Genomic DNA, 20,306 nt, shown 5'->3' with positions numbered 1-20,306 from the left:
TGAGGACGCCCTTATCCCTGCCGACCCAAGCAGACTATGCCCCTGACTGTTCTCCCCAATGCAGGCACTGCTACGACCCGCAAGCCCGCCTGGTTTTGCCCTCCTACCAACAGCTGCGATACTATTGCTATCTCTCCCTGGCTCCCTCCCTCTCACCTCTGATTAGCCCTCACCTGACTTCTTCTTCCTTCCTACTTGCCACTCTGGCCTTCGCCCCCTTATGGGGCAGTTTGTGCCCCGTTGGGCCTTTTGGAAATGTGACACTGCAGTTATCGACTTCCAATGCGCCTCCCCCGCACAGTGATACAGCAGCCGCGTGTGGCCACTCTTGCAATCGTTATCCATAAGCCACGCAGTCGGCCCCCCAGCGGGGTTGTAGGCAGGGCGCTGTGTTAATGCTCCGCTTTTCCCCGCCGGGTGGTATGCACTTACAAGTTCTTCTATGCGCGGCCGGCCTCAGCACGGGGTTGTAGGCTTATCGCTGTGTTCACAATAAAAACAGATTTGAACAAAAAAAATATATATATATATATGGGACGCCGAAACGCGTAAGGACAATTGAGCTCTATTGCACTCAGTATAGACAAATAAAGTCTGCTGCCTCCCAAGACGCTGTTGGACTCCTTTTGTTTGTGTGGCAGAACCGCTTTCTTTCAGGATCTCCATTCCTGACTGGAGTCCGCCCTGCAGGACCGGAGGCCCCCGGTAAAATGGAGGAGTGTTTCTGAATATTAACTGAGGGGGCATGGACCACTCGTCATTGTCTGCCAGCGAAATGGACTAACCGCAGTTATTTGGCAGCAATGGCGAGAAAGGGAGATGAGAGAAACTACCCTTCTCTCGGGTAACAACGCAGAGGTCAGCGCGAATTGAAATACCGTGGAGCAACTTTCATGCACTATGCAAATAAACTCAGCACCAACAGTAAAAACAGTGCAGAAAGAAGTAAATTAACGCTATCAAGCACAGATGGAATTTTCAATGCACGTTGATAGTAACAGAATGGTGCATTATGGAACCTGAGGTAGTATCCCTGCTTCAGGCACGTGACCACTAGGATTGTTAATACAGCTCACCTGTGATCAAGGCGTCATGGAACGCCGAAACGCGTAAGGACAATTGAGCTCTGTTCCACTCGGTATAGACGAATAAAGTCTGCTGCCTCCCAAGATGCTGTTGGACTCCTTTTGTTTGTGTGGCAGAATCGCTTTCTTTCAGGATCTCCATTCCTGACTGGAGTCTGCCCTGCAGGACCGGAGGCCCCCGGTAAAATGGAGGAGTGTTTCTGAATATATATATATATATATATATATATATATATATATATATATATATATATATATATTACCTACTGGCGATAGCCAGTAGGTATATATATTAGGATTTTTTCTCTATGGAACTTTTGAAAATTTTATGCCTAATAACTTTGGCGTTTGTGGACGGAATTGGCAGAAATTTTCAGGAAAATGGCACATTTTGTTTCTGAGCAGCTCCTGGAAATTTGGGGGGGGTTCGTCAAGGGGGGGCTGAGAAAAAAGGGGGGTCCCAAAACGCGTTTTTCCCATGTTAATTTCCATAGGGCGGTTGGACTCACTTTTAGCCCGAACGGCTGAATGGATTTCCACGAAACTTGGCAAAATTGTAGGGACTGTTAGCCCGATGTGCCTTTGCTAGGTCTCAATATATGTGCTTCAGTGAATTTTGAGAAATTAACGTTTAAAACAAGATATATATCTGTAACAGCGCTCCGGGCAGCGCTCCGGTTCGCGTACTTTTCGCGTATCGGAACTTTGCGAAGCGAAGCTGATTGGCTCTCCGGTGTCTGTCAACATTCTAAACAGTCCGGTGCGGCCGCCATCTTGTCTCTCGGTAGGATCGAGAGACAAGAGGAGGCCAAAACAAAGGGGGAAATGAAGGAAAGGGGGCAAGGTAGACCCCTTCTGACCCCCTAGGATTGATGAGGGGATATTATAGAGCCACGCTGGGCCCAAAAAAAAAAAAAAAAAAATATTCCGATTTTTTCGCCGTAGAGACGCGTCTTGGTACGCGAACCGGGCAGCTAACCGGGAAGCTAACCGGCAGTGTAACGGGAGTCTGACGAGTAGCTGATTGGCTGTCAACATTGTAAACAGTCCGGAGCGGCCGCCATCTTGTCTCTCGGTAGGATCGAGAGACAAGAGGAGGCCAAAACAAAGGGGGAAATGAAGGAAAGAGGGCAAGGTAGACCCCTTCTGACCCCCTAGGATTGATGAGGGGATATTATAGAGCCACGCTGGGCCCAAAAAAAAAAAAAAAATTCAGATTTTTTCGCCGTAGAGACGCGTCTTGGTACGCGAACCGGGCAGCTAACCGGGAAGCTAACCGGCAGTGTAACGGGAGTCTGAGGAGAAGCTGATTGGCTGTTATCATTGTAAACAGTCTGGAGCGGCCGCCATCTTGTCTCTCTGTGGGATCGAGAGACAAGAGGTGGAAAAAAAAAAGGTGTAAATGAATGAAAGGGGTAAGGCAAACCCCTCCTGAACCCCTAGGATTGATGAGGGGGCTATTAAAGTTCCCTGGGGGGTGGAAAAAAAAATTGTGATTTTTCGCGGTAAAGGTGCTTCCTGGTACGTTAACCGGGCAGCTAACCGGCAGCGTAACGGGAGTCCGACATATTGTGTTTTTTGAACATTTGTGATATGTGCACGTGTGGATTTTGTCTAATTAAGGTTAAAAAAAAAATATATATATCTTTAAGCGTGTTCTGGCGCGCTTACGTTTTGGGTTTGGTTTGCGCTGCAGAGACAATACGTCACGGTTATGCGATGCATCATTAGGCGTCTCACGGGCTATGTGATACGTCACTTAATAAAGAATATATTTTACAGCTATAGATATTAGCTTTTAAAAAACCAATGAAATTCACAGAAAAAACCATAGGTTATAGACCATATATAGTTAGGAATTTGCATTTACAAAACCTTGAAAATTCACTGAAAAAACCATAGGTTATAGACCATATATAGTTAGGGATTAGCATTTAAAAAACCTTATTTTATTTGCACAAAACCATTGAAATTCCATATATAGTTAGTTGCACTAACTATATATCGCGGACCCGCAATCCACTGCTAATGATGTCACATATTACATCATTCATGACATGGTCAGTGACATCACTGATGACATCACTGATGACATCTCAAATGACATCACTGATGACATCACTGATGACATCTCAAATGACATCACTGATGACATCACTGACATCTCATTTGACATTACTGATTACATCACTGATGATATCATTTATGTGATAATACATCTTCAGACTCTAATATAACCTTAGATACACTCAGTGTAAACAGGCACTCACAGACTGTCACACATCCATGGAGTTACCCACACACCTAGTCAGTCATGCAAAGAATCAATCACACCTCCATTTCCTCAACTATACAGTTATACACACCTTACTTATTCAAACATATACTAACACATATTTACTCTCTTATACAATCCTTGATACAAGTTCACAATGATTCATACAGCCACTCTCACATTCACTGGCTCTTATGTTCAGTTATTTATATATGTCAACTCTCACATGGAGTGTGTTTTACATATGTACTTACTTTGATATGTAGCACTGAGATATCCATTCACTCACCAATACACTCATGCACACAGTCAACTGTCCATACAGCTGTTTCCACATGCACTTTTGAATCCATACATCTAGTGAATCAACTGCTCACACATCTATGCACAGAGTCATACACCTCCCAGCCACCCACACACATACTCAGTCTCCCATACAAATACTTGGGCAACCATTCAATAACCCATATAGTTACTGATATAGCTACTGATTTAAACATGCAGCAGTTTACAGAAGAACATAAATAATGATTGCCAAATTAAGACACTTTAATCACTAACCCATGCACTCAGTGAGACACATTTAAACACTCACTCATACAGTCAGTCATCCACCTACTAAATCCTTCATCCAGACACTTATACATCCACTCATTCTTCAATATGTAAGACATATTTTAACTTTACAGAAACATACAGTCACTGGGTGTTGTCATCAGTGATGTCATCAGTGATGTCATTTGAGATGTCATCAGTGATGTCACTGACCATGTCATGAATGATGTAATATGTGACATCATTAGCAGTGGATTGCGGGTCCGCGATATATAGTTAGTGCAACTAACTATATATGGAATTTCAATGGTTTTGTGCAAATAAAATAAGGTTTTTTAAATGCTAATCCCTAACTATATATGGTCTATAACCTATGGTTTTTTCAGTGAATTTTCAAGGTTTTGTAAATGCAAATTCCTAACTATATATGGTCTATAACCTATGGTTTTTTTCTGTGAATATATATATATATATATATATACATATATATATATATATATATATATATATATATATATATATATATATATGGTAGAATGCTAGAGCATCTTTTTTTGTGCCATTTTTATTAGTTTTTTCTAGAATAGTCAAAGCAGTCAATTTTTTATTACAGATATCAAACATCAGTTCTTTTTAGAATGAACTACCAAAAATATTGCTTCATATCACAAAACGTGAGGTTACCGATAATAACATAGAGGGAACATTGATCAAAAGCATAAAAGGATATAAGGGGTGGGTCTCCAAAAAGTTACAGTCAGATATTGAAGTGTAGATTCCTAGATACCTAGGTATAATCAAGCGTCTCTCAGAGACTTTTATACTTTAACATTTAAAATATTTTAAAATAAATAGATACGTAGAGGATATCTCCTGTTTAAAATATCTGAAATTCACCGAGAGAATATATAGAATGTCCCTCTAAACTATGTATATTACATCATTTATGTGTTATTTACACTGAGCTGCATGTGGAAAGCGCCGGGACACTCTTTTAGAGTAGCCGTGCGCTATATAAACACAATATAACATAACATAACATAACATAACATCATGAATTTCACCACTTCACTGAAAGTATACTACTATGTCCTAATTCTCTAACACAATAGCTTATCAACAAGTGTTTTTCTTGGGACAGGTGTTGCAGTTATTTTTTTCTAATATGTCCTCAGACTTAGTCAGTCGCAACGGGAGCATGGACCCCTCTTACGCAGTTCAGGTATCTCAAGGATTTTCCTGCTGTTTCTGGTGGACCTTCTCATCTCCATGCAGATAGATTGGTCTTAACCACATCCATGCTGGTGACGGAACCACTCCGTCACCAGCCAGGGACGCGCTGTGCTGGTGATGGAGTGGTTACGTCACGGCCCGCCCGGCACGCCTTCGCTGCAGTGATTTTGCGCCTGTGCGGCGTGTTCTATTGAGCGGGCGGGGCCGTGACAGAACCATTCCGTCACAAGTACAGCGCACCCGTGGCTCGTGACGGAGTGGTTCCGTCACGAGCATGGTGGACCTGCACAGCCCTCCTCCCCCCAGCGCCACGGCGGAATTGCAGCCGCGGCCAAGGGGTTAAGCAAATTAATTTTAAAAAGACAAATCAGGGGGTGGATGGACGAGATGCTTGCCTAAGACAAAATACAGAACTCCAACACAGAGGATGAGACACCAGGAACAGAGAATCAGAAAACCTCATGATATGAAGTCAAATCTGGTGCCATATAGGCAAGAAGATAACTTGTTGAAAGACTCAAGTGCTGGACTATGTGAAGAACAGCATCTCAGGTCATGGAGTTAAGTCTCTTCTCTCTAGGCAATAACAGAAACTAAGAAGACTCCACCAATGGATTCTGAGAAGAGCACCATCTCAAGTCATGGAGTTAAGCTGTTTGTTATATCTATGACTCATAATGTTTCTATATAAGAGGGCCCTTTGTTTCTACAAGAAACTCAGATTCACTACTTTTCTATCAGGTCTTTGACATTATCTGGGATGTATTGTTTAATGTCAACAGAACAAGAAAATCACTGTAAGAAATATTTTCTGCCTAAACATCCATTTTGAGAACATTTATTTTGGAGACCAAGAGAAACCTATAATTCAGAAGACATTTAAAGACATTTCTGCTTCCTAAATATGTGATGCTTCCTAAATTTGTAGTCTTGATATGCTTTCTTTGGGAAAATCAGGGATCCGTTATTGACGATTTAAATTCTAGCATTTGTTTTGCATAAATACACATTGGGCTTTATTACAAGTACCCTAGTTATGCTGACAGTTATCCATTCTCCCTGCAGTTACCGATACTGGGAGTACTGGTAAGCCCAGAGGAGAAGAAAATACCAGTCAAATTCTTGCAAGTGGGACTTTTAGGGGGCCTGATAAATAAGGTATTGCCAGGGAATCAGTACATCCGGCCCTGATTCCTAATTTCGTTACTGGTATTTATTTGATCCAAAGACTCCACTTGCTTTTAGCAGGTGAAGTATCTGGGTGAAATATAAGGAAATACAGAGTTACTGCAGAACCCGAACTTCCAATGTGGAGTTTAGTATCAGCCCCCTTGGAATTATAAGGGGACGTGTAATCAGGTCGTTAGTATCATAGCGTCAAGAATGAAACAATCCAGTTCAAGCAATGGTTATCTTATTTGCCTCATGCCCAACTTTACCAACTTCATTATCAGTGGACTCCAGAAAGTCAAAAATGCAGCTGCTTCACCTGCAATTGTAGAAGCATATATCCTCTTCCCGCTCTTTCTTTGTTGGATCTCATAAGCAAATGTTTTTACTTTTGAACCACTTTTTATGTGTTACCAAAATGACAGGAACATAAATATCAACTCAAAAAACCACAGACACCTCTTTGTACCACTTGCATCACCTGGGGAACTGCTAAAGAAGTACTATCCAGGCAACAAGATGGAGTCTCTTGTTTGTAGGCAGCCATGTTAGTTATATATTCAGGTGTCTTGTAAAGTACTGAGTATCATCTTACAATAATGTTGGGGTTCTAGTGCATATAGAAAATAAGAGCATAGTGTAATAACAAAAATAATCCGGCCCTTAGAATCGAGTCGGATGAGTCTGTATTCACTTCAGCTATTATTAAACCCAGGAGCTTGGGATAAGTGCTAGATAAAAGCTTCCTTAAAAAAATTTTTTTCTTTATAATTTGAGGATGTTGGGATCTGAGTTTTGAGTCTAGAGCATTTCAACATTTTGAACCCAGGGGTCGCGTTTGATGGTTAAGGGGGTGTCCTGGTATCAGGAGTGATGATGGTGACTAGAGGTTTCTAGAGGAGAGGTAATCTGGGCCCAATTATTGTAAATATGTTGGGCCTCTATTCCAACAGACCTTCTTGATGATGCAGATTGATTTGAATTCAATGCTGCTATCATGCCAGAGCAAGGTGAGCACTTTCAGAGCCAGTTTTGTCTAAATTTGACACATTTTAGTGACTTGATGTCAGCAGTCGATCAACCAAATTCTTTAATAGTCCTGTTTCAATTACATTTCAATAGTCAAGCCATCACCAAACAAGTTGAATTCAATATAGGATTTTGCAAAGTAAGTTGATTTGAAGGATGAATAAGAGGCTCAAGTCAAAGTCGATTCCCAGGTTTTTATCTTTTAGATTAACAAATGGATCAGGTCCACTTACTGAACCTACAAGCGGTGTATTAACACCTAAAATTAGAATTTTTGTTTTGAGTCCATTTAGGCAAATGAAGCTGATAATGTAGGCAATTGGTTAGTTTTTGTGATCCTAAGAATTCTCATCCAAGCAGATGAAGGTTTGAGTGTCTTCAACATACATCTGTAAGTGAAGTTTAGTATGGATGTAGTAGCTGAGAAGGGGTCACATGTAGCAATTGAAAAGGCGCAAGGAGACAGCCCAACCACTAGAGCCATCGCATACAGATCCCCAGGAGGACCATTCTGAAAATACCAGTTGTGCTTGCTAAGTACTGTCACAAAAAAAATAAGCCGGTCCATTTTGAAGCAATATTGGATTTCCAGAACGAATCTCTCAATCTGTAAAGTGTAATGTAATGATCAACTGTGCCATCGGCACCAGAGAGAATCAAGGCTGCGCCTGGCTTTAATTGAGTACGGCGAGATCTGATGTCCGACCCGCTCAAAGGTAAGAAGCCTGACAAGCGTTCATGAAGCAGCCAGTTCTGCTCAATGTAGCCCTAGAGTTGAGCTCTTACTACTCTTTCAAGGAGACTGCTGGAGTATCATAAGTTAGAAATCAGACAATAGAAGGTATTTGAGTGTCTGCACTGGGTTTCTTTGTGAGTGGAGAGATTATTACTTGTTTCAGTTGGATTGGAACGGTGGCCATTGTTAGCAAGACCTTTATCAGCTTGGTCATATCAGAAGAAAGCATAGCAAATACTTTGTCAGTCTGCAGGCAGCCCAAGGTTTCTCCTGATGCTTTGGCCATGGATGCTACCTTGATTATCTAGCAACTAGAGCCCCATTTTCTAATACTTCTTAAATATTGTGAGGTTCAGTCTGCTCTGCAAGGTCTACCTTCCTTTTGTTACAGAGAATGATCAGAGTCAAGAGACAATCCATCGACAGTGGGGTCTTTTAAATAAAACTACCAACTAAGTAAACGTTGTGAGGGCAGATCACCTTGATGAAAGTGTGACTATAATGAGCTGCCCTCGCTCCACCACCAGTTCAAGTTTAGATTTTAAATGAACTCGATTCTTCTTGGAGAGCAAGGCGCTCTACAGTACCAGAACACAAGCAACCAAAGACATATTTCAGGCTGTTGAGCCTTTTTTTGAGTCGGGTTCCGGTTGATACTAGTGACACAGTGAGCATGGGACTCACTTTCATTCAAAAGAAGAATACAAAAAAGTGATGGAAGGCATGCTCAAATTAATCTCAGGCCCCCCCCTAGTTCGTTTTCTGCCCATAATGGCAACACAGCCCTATCAGTTGGTTGCAAAAGATATTGGTTCATGGGGTCTAGCTCGTCTCCATTTAAAACTACACTGAATTCACCATGGGTTTGATGTTGCCAAGACTACATTATTGTAGAACAATGTACAACAGGCCACCGCTGAAAGAGACATAAATGCTTACAAAAATACAGAATTAAGCAGACAGACTTATATGAGAATACAATGGCCATAGGGGGATTCCATTCCCCGGCTACATTCTTATTGTCTCTGCATATGCGGATAATACACTAATATACAATTGTGATCTGGAAAAGAATCTTGCCCCGGTACTTAGAGAGGTAGGAGCGATACGGAGCCCTATCTGGACTCCACGGGCCCGATTCACAGAATGAACTTAAGACTCAATCCTAAACTTACTACTATTTTGGTATTCACAAAATGCACTTACTACTTTTAGCATTCACAGAATGAACTTACTACTTTTGGTATTCACAGAAGTTAGGATTTTGTCTTAAATTTGTCTTAAGACAAACTTAAGACAGACTTAAGACAGACTTAAGTTAGGATTTTGTATTAAGTCTGTCTTAAGTCTGTCTTAAGTTTATCTTAAGTATCTTAAGACAAACTTAAGATAAAATCCTAATATCTGTGAATACCAAAAGTAGTAAGTTCATTCTGCGAATGCCAAAAGTAGTAAGTGCATTCTGTGAATACCAAAATAGTAGTAAGTTTAGGATTGAGTCTTAAGTTCATTCTGTGAATCGGGCCGCACGTCAACTGGGGAAAATCCATAGTATTTCCTCTTGCCCCAGTAATGCAGCCGGTTCCACTTGAGTATCCCTTAAATTGGTCCACTGATTCGGTGGGATACCTGGGCATACAGATTCATACGGACCCAGCAATAGTAGTCAGAGACAACTACAGGAAAGCAATACACACACTAAAGAAAGACACTGACTGTTGGATAAAACTTCCACTATCCCTAGCAGGGCGTATAAACATCCCAATCCTGTTGACGAGGGCATTCTTTACAACATTACACTGTTGGAAACGCTGTTGGAAACAACCACGAGCAAAAAGGGAAATTCTCTCTTTGCCATATTGTTAGAAATGGGATTTCTGGTTGGATAGGGCATACACCTAAGCCAAACAGAAACCACCACTCTAGTCAGGGTAAGGGAGTTACACATTGAAGATATCCCCTGCTCACCCCCTTGGTAGCTTGGCGTGGCACAAGCCCACGCCAGAGGCTCACATACATGGGGCACTAAAGGGAATCCTGAAGCGCTCCACGCACTCTACTGCAGCGGGAGCCAACTCCTTTGAACAGGGCGTGTCACAAAATGGTGTTCACAGGCTAATACAATTCAAGTACATTAACAGGATCTACTACACCTCTGAGAGACTACACAGATATGGACTCCTGAGTACAGTGCCGTGCCATTGGTGTTCCATTGGTTTGCAGACCCAACAGCTAACTTTATACATGTTGCCTGGCACTGTGCTGAAGTGTTTACCTTCTGGGAGGCTATTTTTCTAGAGCTAGAGCAGATAACAGGTATCACATTAGAGGTAGATCCACTTATAGCTCTAATGGGATACACAAAGGATATTGGGAAAACGCACCGTAAATTGATAGCAGTGGGGATATTATTGGCCAAACGTTGTGTAGCAATGCGATGGGCCAAAGGCCCAGTGCCCACAACTGAACTATGGCACACAGACATGACCTACTGCAAAATTCAGTCTGAGGTATATAACGATTTGCTTCACCTACATAGTCGACCCAAAAACATATGGGGAGCTACTGTATATACTTAATGAGGAATAAGACACATGAACCTGTGAGAGCAAACACTCAAGACACAACATACGGCGACACTGCCACAAAGTCAGCAATCACCCACTGAACACGTGAATTAAGGCAGATGCAGATTTACGGCTCTCGCCATGTAGGCGAGGATGCAAGGGGAGGTGGGACTAAGCTCGGTGTACTGTACCAAGAAGAGAGCACTGTTTAAGTGGGTGCAACGATATGTATATAGTGCATTATACTAAACCAACAAAGCAAGACCTTTATGTCATACTGTAAAACGATTGAATAGTAAGATGTAATCAGTGATGTTGTACAAAAGTAATGTGCTTTGTCCAGTCAGCTATTCTAATTGTTTATTTTCACCAATAAACAAATATATATATATATATATATATATATATATATATATATATATATATATATATATATATATATATATATATATATATATATATATATATATATATATATATATATATATATATATATATATATATATATATATATATATATAATAATGAAGCAGCCAGACTTTGCTTATATCTGTATGAAATCATTGCACATCACCCAGCACTCAAAAAGATTCACTGCTTACCAGACACACTTAGACTACAGTTGAAACACCTGTGCAGAGTAGTCAATAATGCACCAAATGATTAAACCACACTACTTTCATAAATTGACACTGCATTGCATTCCTAACTGGAATTCAATGTCAAGCAGAGCAAACATTAATGTGCAATCAAGATTTGAATAGAAAACAAATGGCTCCTGGTGCCCAAATTGAAATAACTCTTTTCTGATCCAAAAAATCACTCAAACTAGAAAGCCTCCAGAAGAAAAACTGAAAATAAGCCTCTTCATATGTGCCTTCTCATCTCTTCCAACCCTCTACCCCTTACAAAGGAGAGAGCCCCAGTATGTAATCCATGGTGTCAGTCACCAGTCATTTCCTGGACAGTATTCAGAATTGGCCCAACGGATATGACTCTTTGAGAAGATTTTTTTGTTTTAAGATTATATGAGAGTATCATAGCATGACAGCGCAGGGGTCACACATGCCAGTCTCATGTTCCAAACCTAAACACTAATAGGACCCCTTTCACTGACATGTGTCTAACCGAGTGAGCAGAACTGAAATCCTCCCTACTTCAAGAGGGAATGATGAATCCAAATCATGAAAAATGAAGAAACAACTGAGCTCCAGATGCTGACATGGAACACAAGAAGGAACTGATGTCTTCAGCACAGTTTACTGCATTTATGCACCCAATGAATCATTTCTGGCAATGACTTCCTGTGGATCAGGGGCTGTCACTGCAACAGTCCCAGCTGGTGAACAAGAATTGGTATATCATTTTGCGCAGTTTTTAAACAGCACACATCCACCAATTACTTAGCCCAATTAGCACTTTTCCTTGCAGACACTGTGTTAGCAGTGGATGCCTGGCCACAGAGGTTTGCATGTGGAGCTGAGTACAGCAAGAGAGATGTTGTGCTGGATGCTGGGTTTTCCCCGTAGAGTTTCTGCTGAGCTATGGTCATGGTGACCTACGAGCCAAAAACATGTGAGCGCGAGGTATTGCATGTAAGTGGTACGTATATAGTGTCAAACCCAGCCGGAAGCAGCAAAGCACTGTAGAGGGCTGAAAGTAACAAGTAAAATAAAGGGACAATTCCAGGGCTGATGGAAGGGAGCTTAGGGGAGATGGTTTGAGCAGTACTGTTTTTTCGAAGAGGCATGTCTCTGTCTCTTTTTAGAACTGAAGGAGGGCGAGGATGGTTCTGATGGTTACAGGGATATTGTTCAAAATCCTGGGTGTATAGATGGAGAAGGTTTGTGTTCGGTTTCTTTCAATTGTTTTACATTTCTTCATCTGCAGTCTAGAGGTGCCCTGGCTGCAGATGTGTCAAGCGTCACTGTCAGGTACACTTGTGTGCTGTCAGCTTATTGGTGAATGTTCATGCTGTTGTCAGTAAGTAGATAATGGTCTCCATGTACAAGTTGAAAATGACAGGGGAAAAGATGGGTCTATGGGTACTCCACAGGTTCTGGGTGTCTGGGATCTGGAAATATCCTTTAGAACAAACTAGGTTTGCTTGGGCTGGAAGGAAAGCAACCAGTGGACAATTCTCATCTGAGTGTGGATGAGGGTGTGATAATGGAATCAAAGGAAGCTGATAGGCTCAGAAGAACCAGTAGGCAGGTGTTATCTTTATCTGTAATTAGGATGATGCCACCTATAATTTGTAAGGTGGATATTTCAGTGGCCATTGTGATCTGAAGACAGATTGGTAGGCGGGTAGGATACATCTGGTGCTAATGTGACGTTGTAGTTGGGTCTAGACTGCCTTTCAGTGATCTTGCCAAAGAAGGGGTAGCTGTAACAAGGGCTAATATCTGGTGGGGTCCAAATGAACCTATTTCAGGAGTGGAATGATCTGGCACTTGTTGAGGACTTCTAAGAAGTGCCGCCTGTGTCAAAGGTGTTGAAAACGGCGGCCTTTGCTGAAGGACGGTGGTAAGGCACTGTCGTCATAGAAGGTGGCTTTGAGGGTGTTTAGAATGTTGTGAGGTCTATGAGGGAGACAAGGTTGAAGGACAACCACAGAGAGGTTGCATGGAGGAGTAGGTAAAGGAAGGCAAGCTTGGTATTGTCGATATGCTGTCAGATTGTTTCATTTTTTTAACAGACAAGTTGGATACCGGATTGGACAGTGTGGGAGGAGGTTAATGCAATGCTTGATTGTCTTGAAGAGTGTGCATTGATGGTGTTGGAGTATGATTTGGTTTCACCTGAAGTGATAAGTTGCCTTTGTGTTGTGTTGTGATGATGAGGATCTGATTGCTTCCATTTTCTTTCTTGTCTTCAAGAGAATCTGATTTCATAAATTTTTTCCCTGTCTGCTAATGATGCTCTTATTATTCATGAGGTTTGTGGAGACCGGGATGGTAATGCTTAGGCATGTACATTAGTGTTTTTGTAGCTGCACGGTTATTTACATGGTTTTGCAGGCATGAGGCGAAGTGTTTATATAGATCTTGACTTCAGACGTCGGCGGTGGTTTTGGTGATTGGGCGAGAGATACATTTTAGATGGTGACTGTAGATGAAGAATTCATTGAAGGATCATGCATGTTTTGGGTTTCTCTCTATGTAGGGCTTGCATGGCAAATTTGCCTTCCTTTCTAGGGCCATGCATGGTCCGCATTGGGTGATCTGTGCTGCTGAGCATACTAGTTGAGTGTGTGGCGTTAATAGTGGGTTGGTTGTGTGACATATTGTACCATGTTTAGCTCATCAATGAGGCTGCAGAGTTGGTCTCTTTTTTCCAGGGCTGACTTTGCAGAGAGTATCACAGTGGAGGTGTGGGTCACTTGACCGTCTGCCTAATTGCTATTATAACCCTAGAATTTATTCTCGGGAATGGGATGGAATCTGGGTGAAGGTGAATCTATTTGAAATAAGAAGAACTGGATTTTGTGATTTTCCACTGAAGAGACACATGGTTGTGGACCAGAGAGAATATGCCACACACATTATATTTCACTGTCTTCAATTTTAAGGAAAAGGTGCATAAATGAAGCACTGTGCCTAGATAAAAATATTTATTGCAATAATTACATACTGTTCTTACAAACTCATCATGGTTTCAACAATACATGCTTTCATTTTAGATTCATTGAGCTTGTACTCACTCTGTCTAGCTCAGCCAAAGAGAGACCATCTTCCGCTCCGCCAGCCTACAGTCAGAAATAGGATTAAATGGAAGATGATAAACTGAGTTCTAATAAGGATGGTAATAGCAATTTAATGTCCATTGGACAAAATATTTCTATATGGTGCTTCAATCGTGGGCTATCTTATAATGAAGAGAATATACTCATTAATACATTTATGTCTACTATTGGTTATTCCACATTCAAACAATGGTAAAGGCCAGTTGTTGAATTAGTGAATTGTTGATTAATGAACTGCTGGTTTACAGAGGAATGAGAATATAAAAAACACTAAACACCCACAAAGTAGAAAGAAGCTGGAATAAAAATAGAAATATATTTTAAACAAAGAGATCTAATCAGAGGTGCAAAAAGTAATTTAATAAAAAATCTTTTGCAATATTTCAAATAGAAAATTCTAGTCTTTTTACCCAATGCGCTCCCAGAATTTGGTAATAAGTGAGGTTTGCATGAATCAGAAATATGCTAAGAGCCATGACATTCTTCTATTAAGTTGTGCAAGATTGGAACATTTACTATTGGCCTTCTCCATACATACTACATCCGTTGTGTTACTCCCACCTCTCAATACTGGTAGTCAATCAGACGAGAAAACCAAGCTCAAGGCAGAATGCAGGCATAAGGTTGAGTGATGGTAACGCGTAGGATTAGCAACTAAAACAGGTAGGAAACAGTTCCTTATACTTTGAGGTAGGTCTCAGTTAGCACCAACACAAGAATGGTGGCCTGCTAGACCACCATGCCTGTGATTTTGAATTTTTTAAGTTTCGCCTGGCGTCAAATGTGCAGCAGCGTTCGCGCAGGCGAAATCTTATGTTAGAACAGTATGTTGTTTAGTCCTGCCTCTCTCTTCCATTGGCTAGCTCCATAAATGGAGGCTAGCCATTGGAAGAGAGATCTGTCCGTCATTGTGCGAGGTGATTCGTGGGCGTTCCGGCAATTTTTTTCCCTCTCCGCCCCTTTGAGAACGTCATTGCGGCGGTGGGCGGTGGTTTATTTTTTTTTCTGCAAAGGTTTCTTTTTGTCATTCCTCCAGGCCGACCGCCGCCGGAAGAAGTTCAGGTGAGTGCTGCCTTTTGATTGTGCCCGTTCCCGCCCCCCCTCCCGCTGTCCGTGTGCCCGTTCCAGCTCCCCTCCCGCTGTCCGTGTCTCCGGCCCCTTGTAAATGCTTGTTATGTTTGTTGACGCTTCAAGTCATGGGAGGAGGTGTGGTGTCTTTTCCCCACTCGTCTATGGAATGTTGTCTCTGTTTCCTTGAATCCTTCGTCTGTTTGCATTCATCAGTTTATTTATGTATGTTTTAGTAAACGGCCATTCAGCGCCGACATACCACTTCCAGCGCACGGTGAGTAGATTGTAAACCAAGTTCCTGCCGCCCGTCCCGCTGTCCCTGTGCCCGTTCCCGCCCCCCCTCCCGCTGTCCGTGTGCCCGTTCCCGCCCCCCCTCCCGCTGTCCGTGTCTCCGGCCCCTTGTAAATGCTTGTTATGTTTGTTAACGCTTCAAGTCATGGGAGGAGGTGTGGTGTCTTTTCCCCACTCGTCTACGGAATGTTGTCTCTGTTTCCTTGAATCCTTCGTCTGTTTGCATTCGTCAGTTTATTTATGTATGTTTTAGTAAAGGGCCATTCAGCGCCGACCTACCACTTCCAGCGCACGGTGAGTAGATTGTAAACCAAGTTCCTGCCGCCCGTCCCGCTGTCCCTGTGCCCGTTCCCGCCGCCCCCCTCCCGCTGTCCGTGTGCCCGTTCCCGCCCCCCCCCCGCTGTCCGTGTCTCCGGCCCCTTTTAAATGCTTGTTATGTTTGTTGACGCTTCAAGTCATGGGAGGAGGTGTGGTGTCTTTTCCCCACTCGTCTACGGAATGTTGTCTCTGTTTCCTTGAATCCTTCATCTGTTTGCATTCGTCAGTTTATTTATGTATGTTTCAGTAAAGGACTATTCAGCGCTGACATACCACTTCCAACACACAGTGAGTAGATTGTAAACCAAGTTCCCGCCCCCCTCCTGCTGTCCCTGTGCCAGTTCCCGCCCCCCTCCCGCTGTCCGTGTGCCCGTTCCCGCCCCCCCTCCCGCTGTCCGTGTCTCCGGCCCCTTGTAAATGCTTGTTATGTTTGTTAACGCTTCAAGTCATGGGAGGAGGTGTGGTGTCTTTTCCCCACTCGTCTACGGAATGTTGACTCTGTTTCCTTGAATCCTTCGTCTGTTTGCATTTGTCAGTTTATTTATGTATGTTTTAGTAAAGGGCCATTCAGCGCCGACATACCACTTCCAACGCACGGTGAGTAGATTGTAAACCAAGGCAAATATTCACATTGCAGGGCAAATCCCCTGCTTTCCTGCCCTCTCTTCCTCCTTTACTGATCCTTCACCCTAACCAAACTATCTAACGTTTGTTGTCTCCCCTTCCCCCCTGCTGCTCCTGGCCTTTCTGCCTCGTTGTAAATCTGCATTACAGTAAAACAAAGTAAGGTGTTAAGTACACCCACTTTAACAGATGAAGCTGCTGACATTGGATCTGAGTAACAGGATCCTCAGCCTGTGAATCTGGGAAACTCACTTACTCTCTCTCCATCACCCCCCCCCCCCACCTCCCCCTTCCCCCGCCTAAAAAAAAATGTGTCCTTGTGCAATGTAACTGGCCTTAGCGTCGAGTTCACGCTGTCTAAAACTGAAAAAAAATAACTTTTCACTCTGAAATCTAATAATACCTAGTCCATTTAGCCCCTCCGTTCATCTCTTCATAAACCTGTATGATGCCATAAGGCCCCTACTGTCATATAATTACTTTTCATTTATCTCAAGAAAACAGAAGAAAAAGCATATAATTACTTCCAGGGCTTTACGTGGGATGACAAAACTGGGGGAGTGTGTGTGTTTGGGGGGGGGGGGGGTCTCTCAAAGGCGCGTGACCAATGTAATTAAGGGCATGGCTTAAAACACGTAAGCTAAAATTCTGTGCTTAGCCTAGTGTGCCGCCCGACTTGAATTTTGCTGTTTCTGTCATTGCATCCAGATATATGATACAACAATTACCAACAGATCTACAACAAGTCAGGACTATTGGTTTTGTCAATGCTTGTTTGTTGCCTACGATGAATAAGCAGCAACTATGGCTTGTATATAATATTGAAAAAGCTTCCACTTAAAGCCCTCGTGACAATATTGCTGCTCTTGACTTTCAAAAAGAGAAGGGAAAGGACTTCCCTTCCCCTACAACGCTCACCTGGCATGAGGTCATGCCGTAGCTTCTACACTAGTGAGAAATGAGCAGTGTGAGCACGCGCACATCTATGTGCCTACTGTCACTGCAGTCCGGGAAAAAACGGACCGCCTGTGCTAGGGCACAACATGATGCCCGATAGAGACCCGTTTCGAGGCCCCCTTCAAAAAAAAAACTGCCGGTAATCAGCACCGGTGAGACCCGGGCTACTTAAAGACCTGATTACTTCCTTGAACGCACAAGGCTAATCCTAATGACCAATAATGTACTCGGCTAACCAACAACCTTGGTTTCCAGTAGAACTGCGTAATTCAGCTGAAGGCCTCATCAGGGGTAGTCAGGGGTAGTAGGCGCTATATAAATGCAATACAATACATTTGTTCCATCAAAAAAAGTGTTAATGATACAATTTTGAGACAAAAAGGTTAAAAAGCACTGAAACAATTTTTAAAATGCTTTTTTATTTTAAAGACCTAGAGCTATACAAACCATAACTTTTCCTAAATAATGTATGATGTCATGTTACTTGTTGTGAATTTTCATCTGAAATGTGTTTATTCAAATGCACCTTAAGTGGTGTGCTACTGTCTTACTGCACTACCAGGAATAGGGCTCAAACAGTCCCATATTGCAGCAGGAAGCTGAAAATATACCCCTCTTGAGGAGTCCACATCCACAAAACGTTTGCCAGTGGGTCCAAAAATCCTTGCACTATGCCTTCCTCTTAATAGAAACTTTGGGCCTTATTTATGAAAACTGTTGCTCCACGCTGCCCACGACTACTGGAAGGTGTCGAGCATCGACGGCACGGTCATTAACACGGCCACCTTCTGGTCCAACTTGTGGAAGACCTGCATCACCAACTCCACCGGCATCTCCAACTACAAGGACTTCCCGTCCATGCTGGCCCTGGAGGGTGCATCCCGACAGGGGGTGGGGGGCAGGGGGGCTGTGTTTGTCTGTGGCTCTGTGTATGTGTGTGTGTGGCTCTGCGTGTGGCTCTGCAGGTATGTATGTGTGTGTAACTCTGTGGGTCTGTGTGTTTGTGTGTGGCATTTGCGAGAGATTAAGCTATTGGCATTGTAAATGACAGTGCCATTTATTTATCTGTTTTGAAAATCAACAAATAAATAAAAATGTTGTCATTTACAATGCCAATATCTCTAACTTTTTCAAAGGCGAAACCGTTGCATTGTAAATGCTTGTTTCTATATGCAGCCTGTTTTTCTTAAAGGAAAAGAGGAGACATTTAGAAAGGAAAAACTGAAAGTTTGAAGTTTCATATTCTAAGAGTAGGATGTGGTTCATGGGATCACTACCTGCACAAAAATATTTTTTTCACATTCCCAAAGGGGAAGAGTCCATTTGCGAATGGGGTTCCACCTCCTTCAGGAGGGTCAGTAAAATATAAATGTTTTGCAACTGTAATTCGGTTGCATCCATTCAGATTTCGTATTTGGAAGGGATTCCCGAAACACGCCCCTTTAAAATTGAAATTTGGTAACATGTATTTTGAACATTTGTAAAGGCACTTTTGTTTTCAGAAACGGCATGATCGAGACGTTTCAGACCGCAAAAAGTATTTGAACATGTGGGCCCTGCTCCCTAAATTATGAACAAACAGTAAGACCATTGTTAGTCCCTCTTTCAGTTATTTTTCGTAGTCTGTAAATTCAGGTATTTTTTCAGGTCTGATTGGATTACAGTCCTCACTGATGAGGCCTAACTAGGTGTACTGTTGCATGTGTTCCGAAACAGAGGGATCTTCGCTTGGCAGTTCGGGGGGACCATTCCTTCTGGAGCAAGACCAAGGCTGATTTGCATATGGCTGGTTCTGCCTGAGGTGACATAGTGGGCAAAACACGATGGACTGGGATCAGTGGAGTTGAGAACCACCTGCTTTAGCAGCTACATTGGGGGGTAGCCTCTGAACCTGGTGGCCTGGTAATCTGGGTCCTACGGAAAGTTGATTAGTTGTATACTGGCCTTTTCTGTCTGCAGGTTGCTGCCAAAAGGCCATAAAGGGTAGTGGCATGGCTAAGAGGTTGAGGTCAAGGGCTAATAAGGGAGCCAATGTTATGTTATGTTAAAAAAATTTATATAGCGCGACTAACACCTGAAGGTTTCTTGGCGCTTGTGCTGAGGGAGCGGAGAAAAGTGAGGGACAGGACTAATTGTAGGCCTCAGTAAACAAAAAGGTTTTGAGGAGGGATCTGAACCTAGTGTAAGGGTAGGACAGCCTTAGAGGGTGGGGGAGGGCGTTCCAAAAAGAAGGAGCTAAAAATGAGAACCTAAGGCCGCCGTGTTTCTTCCTCTTGAATCTTGGGACTGACAGTAAAGCCAACTGAGACGAGCAAAGGTTGTGTGAGGGGACATATGGGTGAAGGAGGGAAGAAATAAAAGAGGGCCCTCCGCCTGCAAGGGATTTGAAGATTATGCAGCCTAGTTTAAACTTGCAGTGCGTGGTGACCGGAAGCCAATGAAGACTTTTTAAAAGAGATCGAACATATTGATGTCTGGGTTGGCGGAAGATGAGACAGGCGGCCTGATTTTGAATCTGCTGGAGTCTCTTGGCTTGGTAGTCAGGGATGCCTACGTAAAGCGCGTTTGCATAGTCAAGTCTTGAAATGACTAGCGCTAACAGGGCCAGGGTGAGGGCCTCAGTGGTGAGGAGGCGGGAGATTTTACG

General features: G+C 42.7%; 1 protein-coding gene across 2 annotated transcripts in view; it reads right to left on the bottom strand.

Moving 5' to 3' along the window:
- TEX55 (testis expressed 55) overlaps nucleotides 1-20,306 on the bottom strand; it is a 600,480-nt gene that overhangs the window by 122,951 nt on the left and 457,223 nt on the right. For both annotated transcript variants that reach the window (XM_086935534.1, XM_086935533.1), the window contains one exon: nucleotides 14,357-14,401. In XM_086935534.1, coding sequence (XP_086791660.1) covers nucleotides 14,357-14,401 — 45 coding nt within the window. The remainder of the gene's footprint in view (nucleotides 1-14,356; nucleotides 14,402-20,306) is intronic.

Source organism: Lissotriton vulgaris, chromosome 8, assembly GCF_964263255.1.
Source record: "Lissotriton vulgaris chromosome 8, aLisVul1.2, whole genome shotgun sequence".
In the NCBI taxonomy this organism is placed as follows: domain Eukaryota; kingdom Metazoa; phylum Chordata; class Amphibia; order Caudata; family Salamandridae; genus Lissotriton; species Lissotriton vulgaris.
This window is presented reverse-complemented; position numbering and strand designations above follow the sequence as displayed.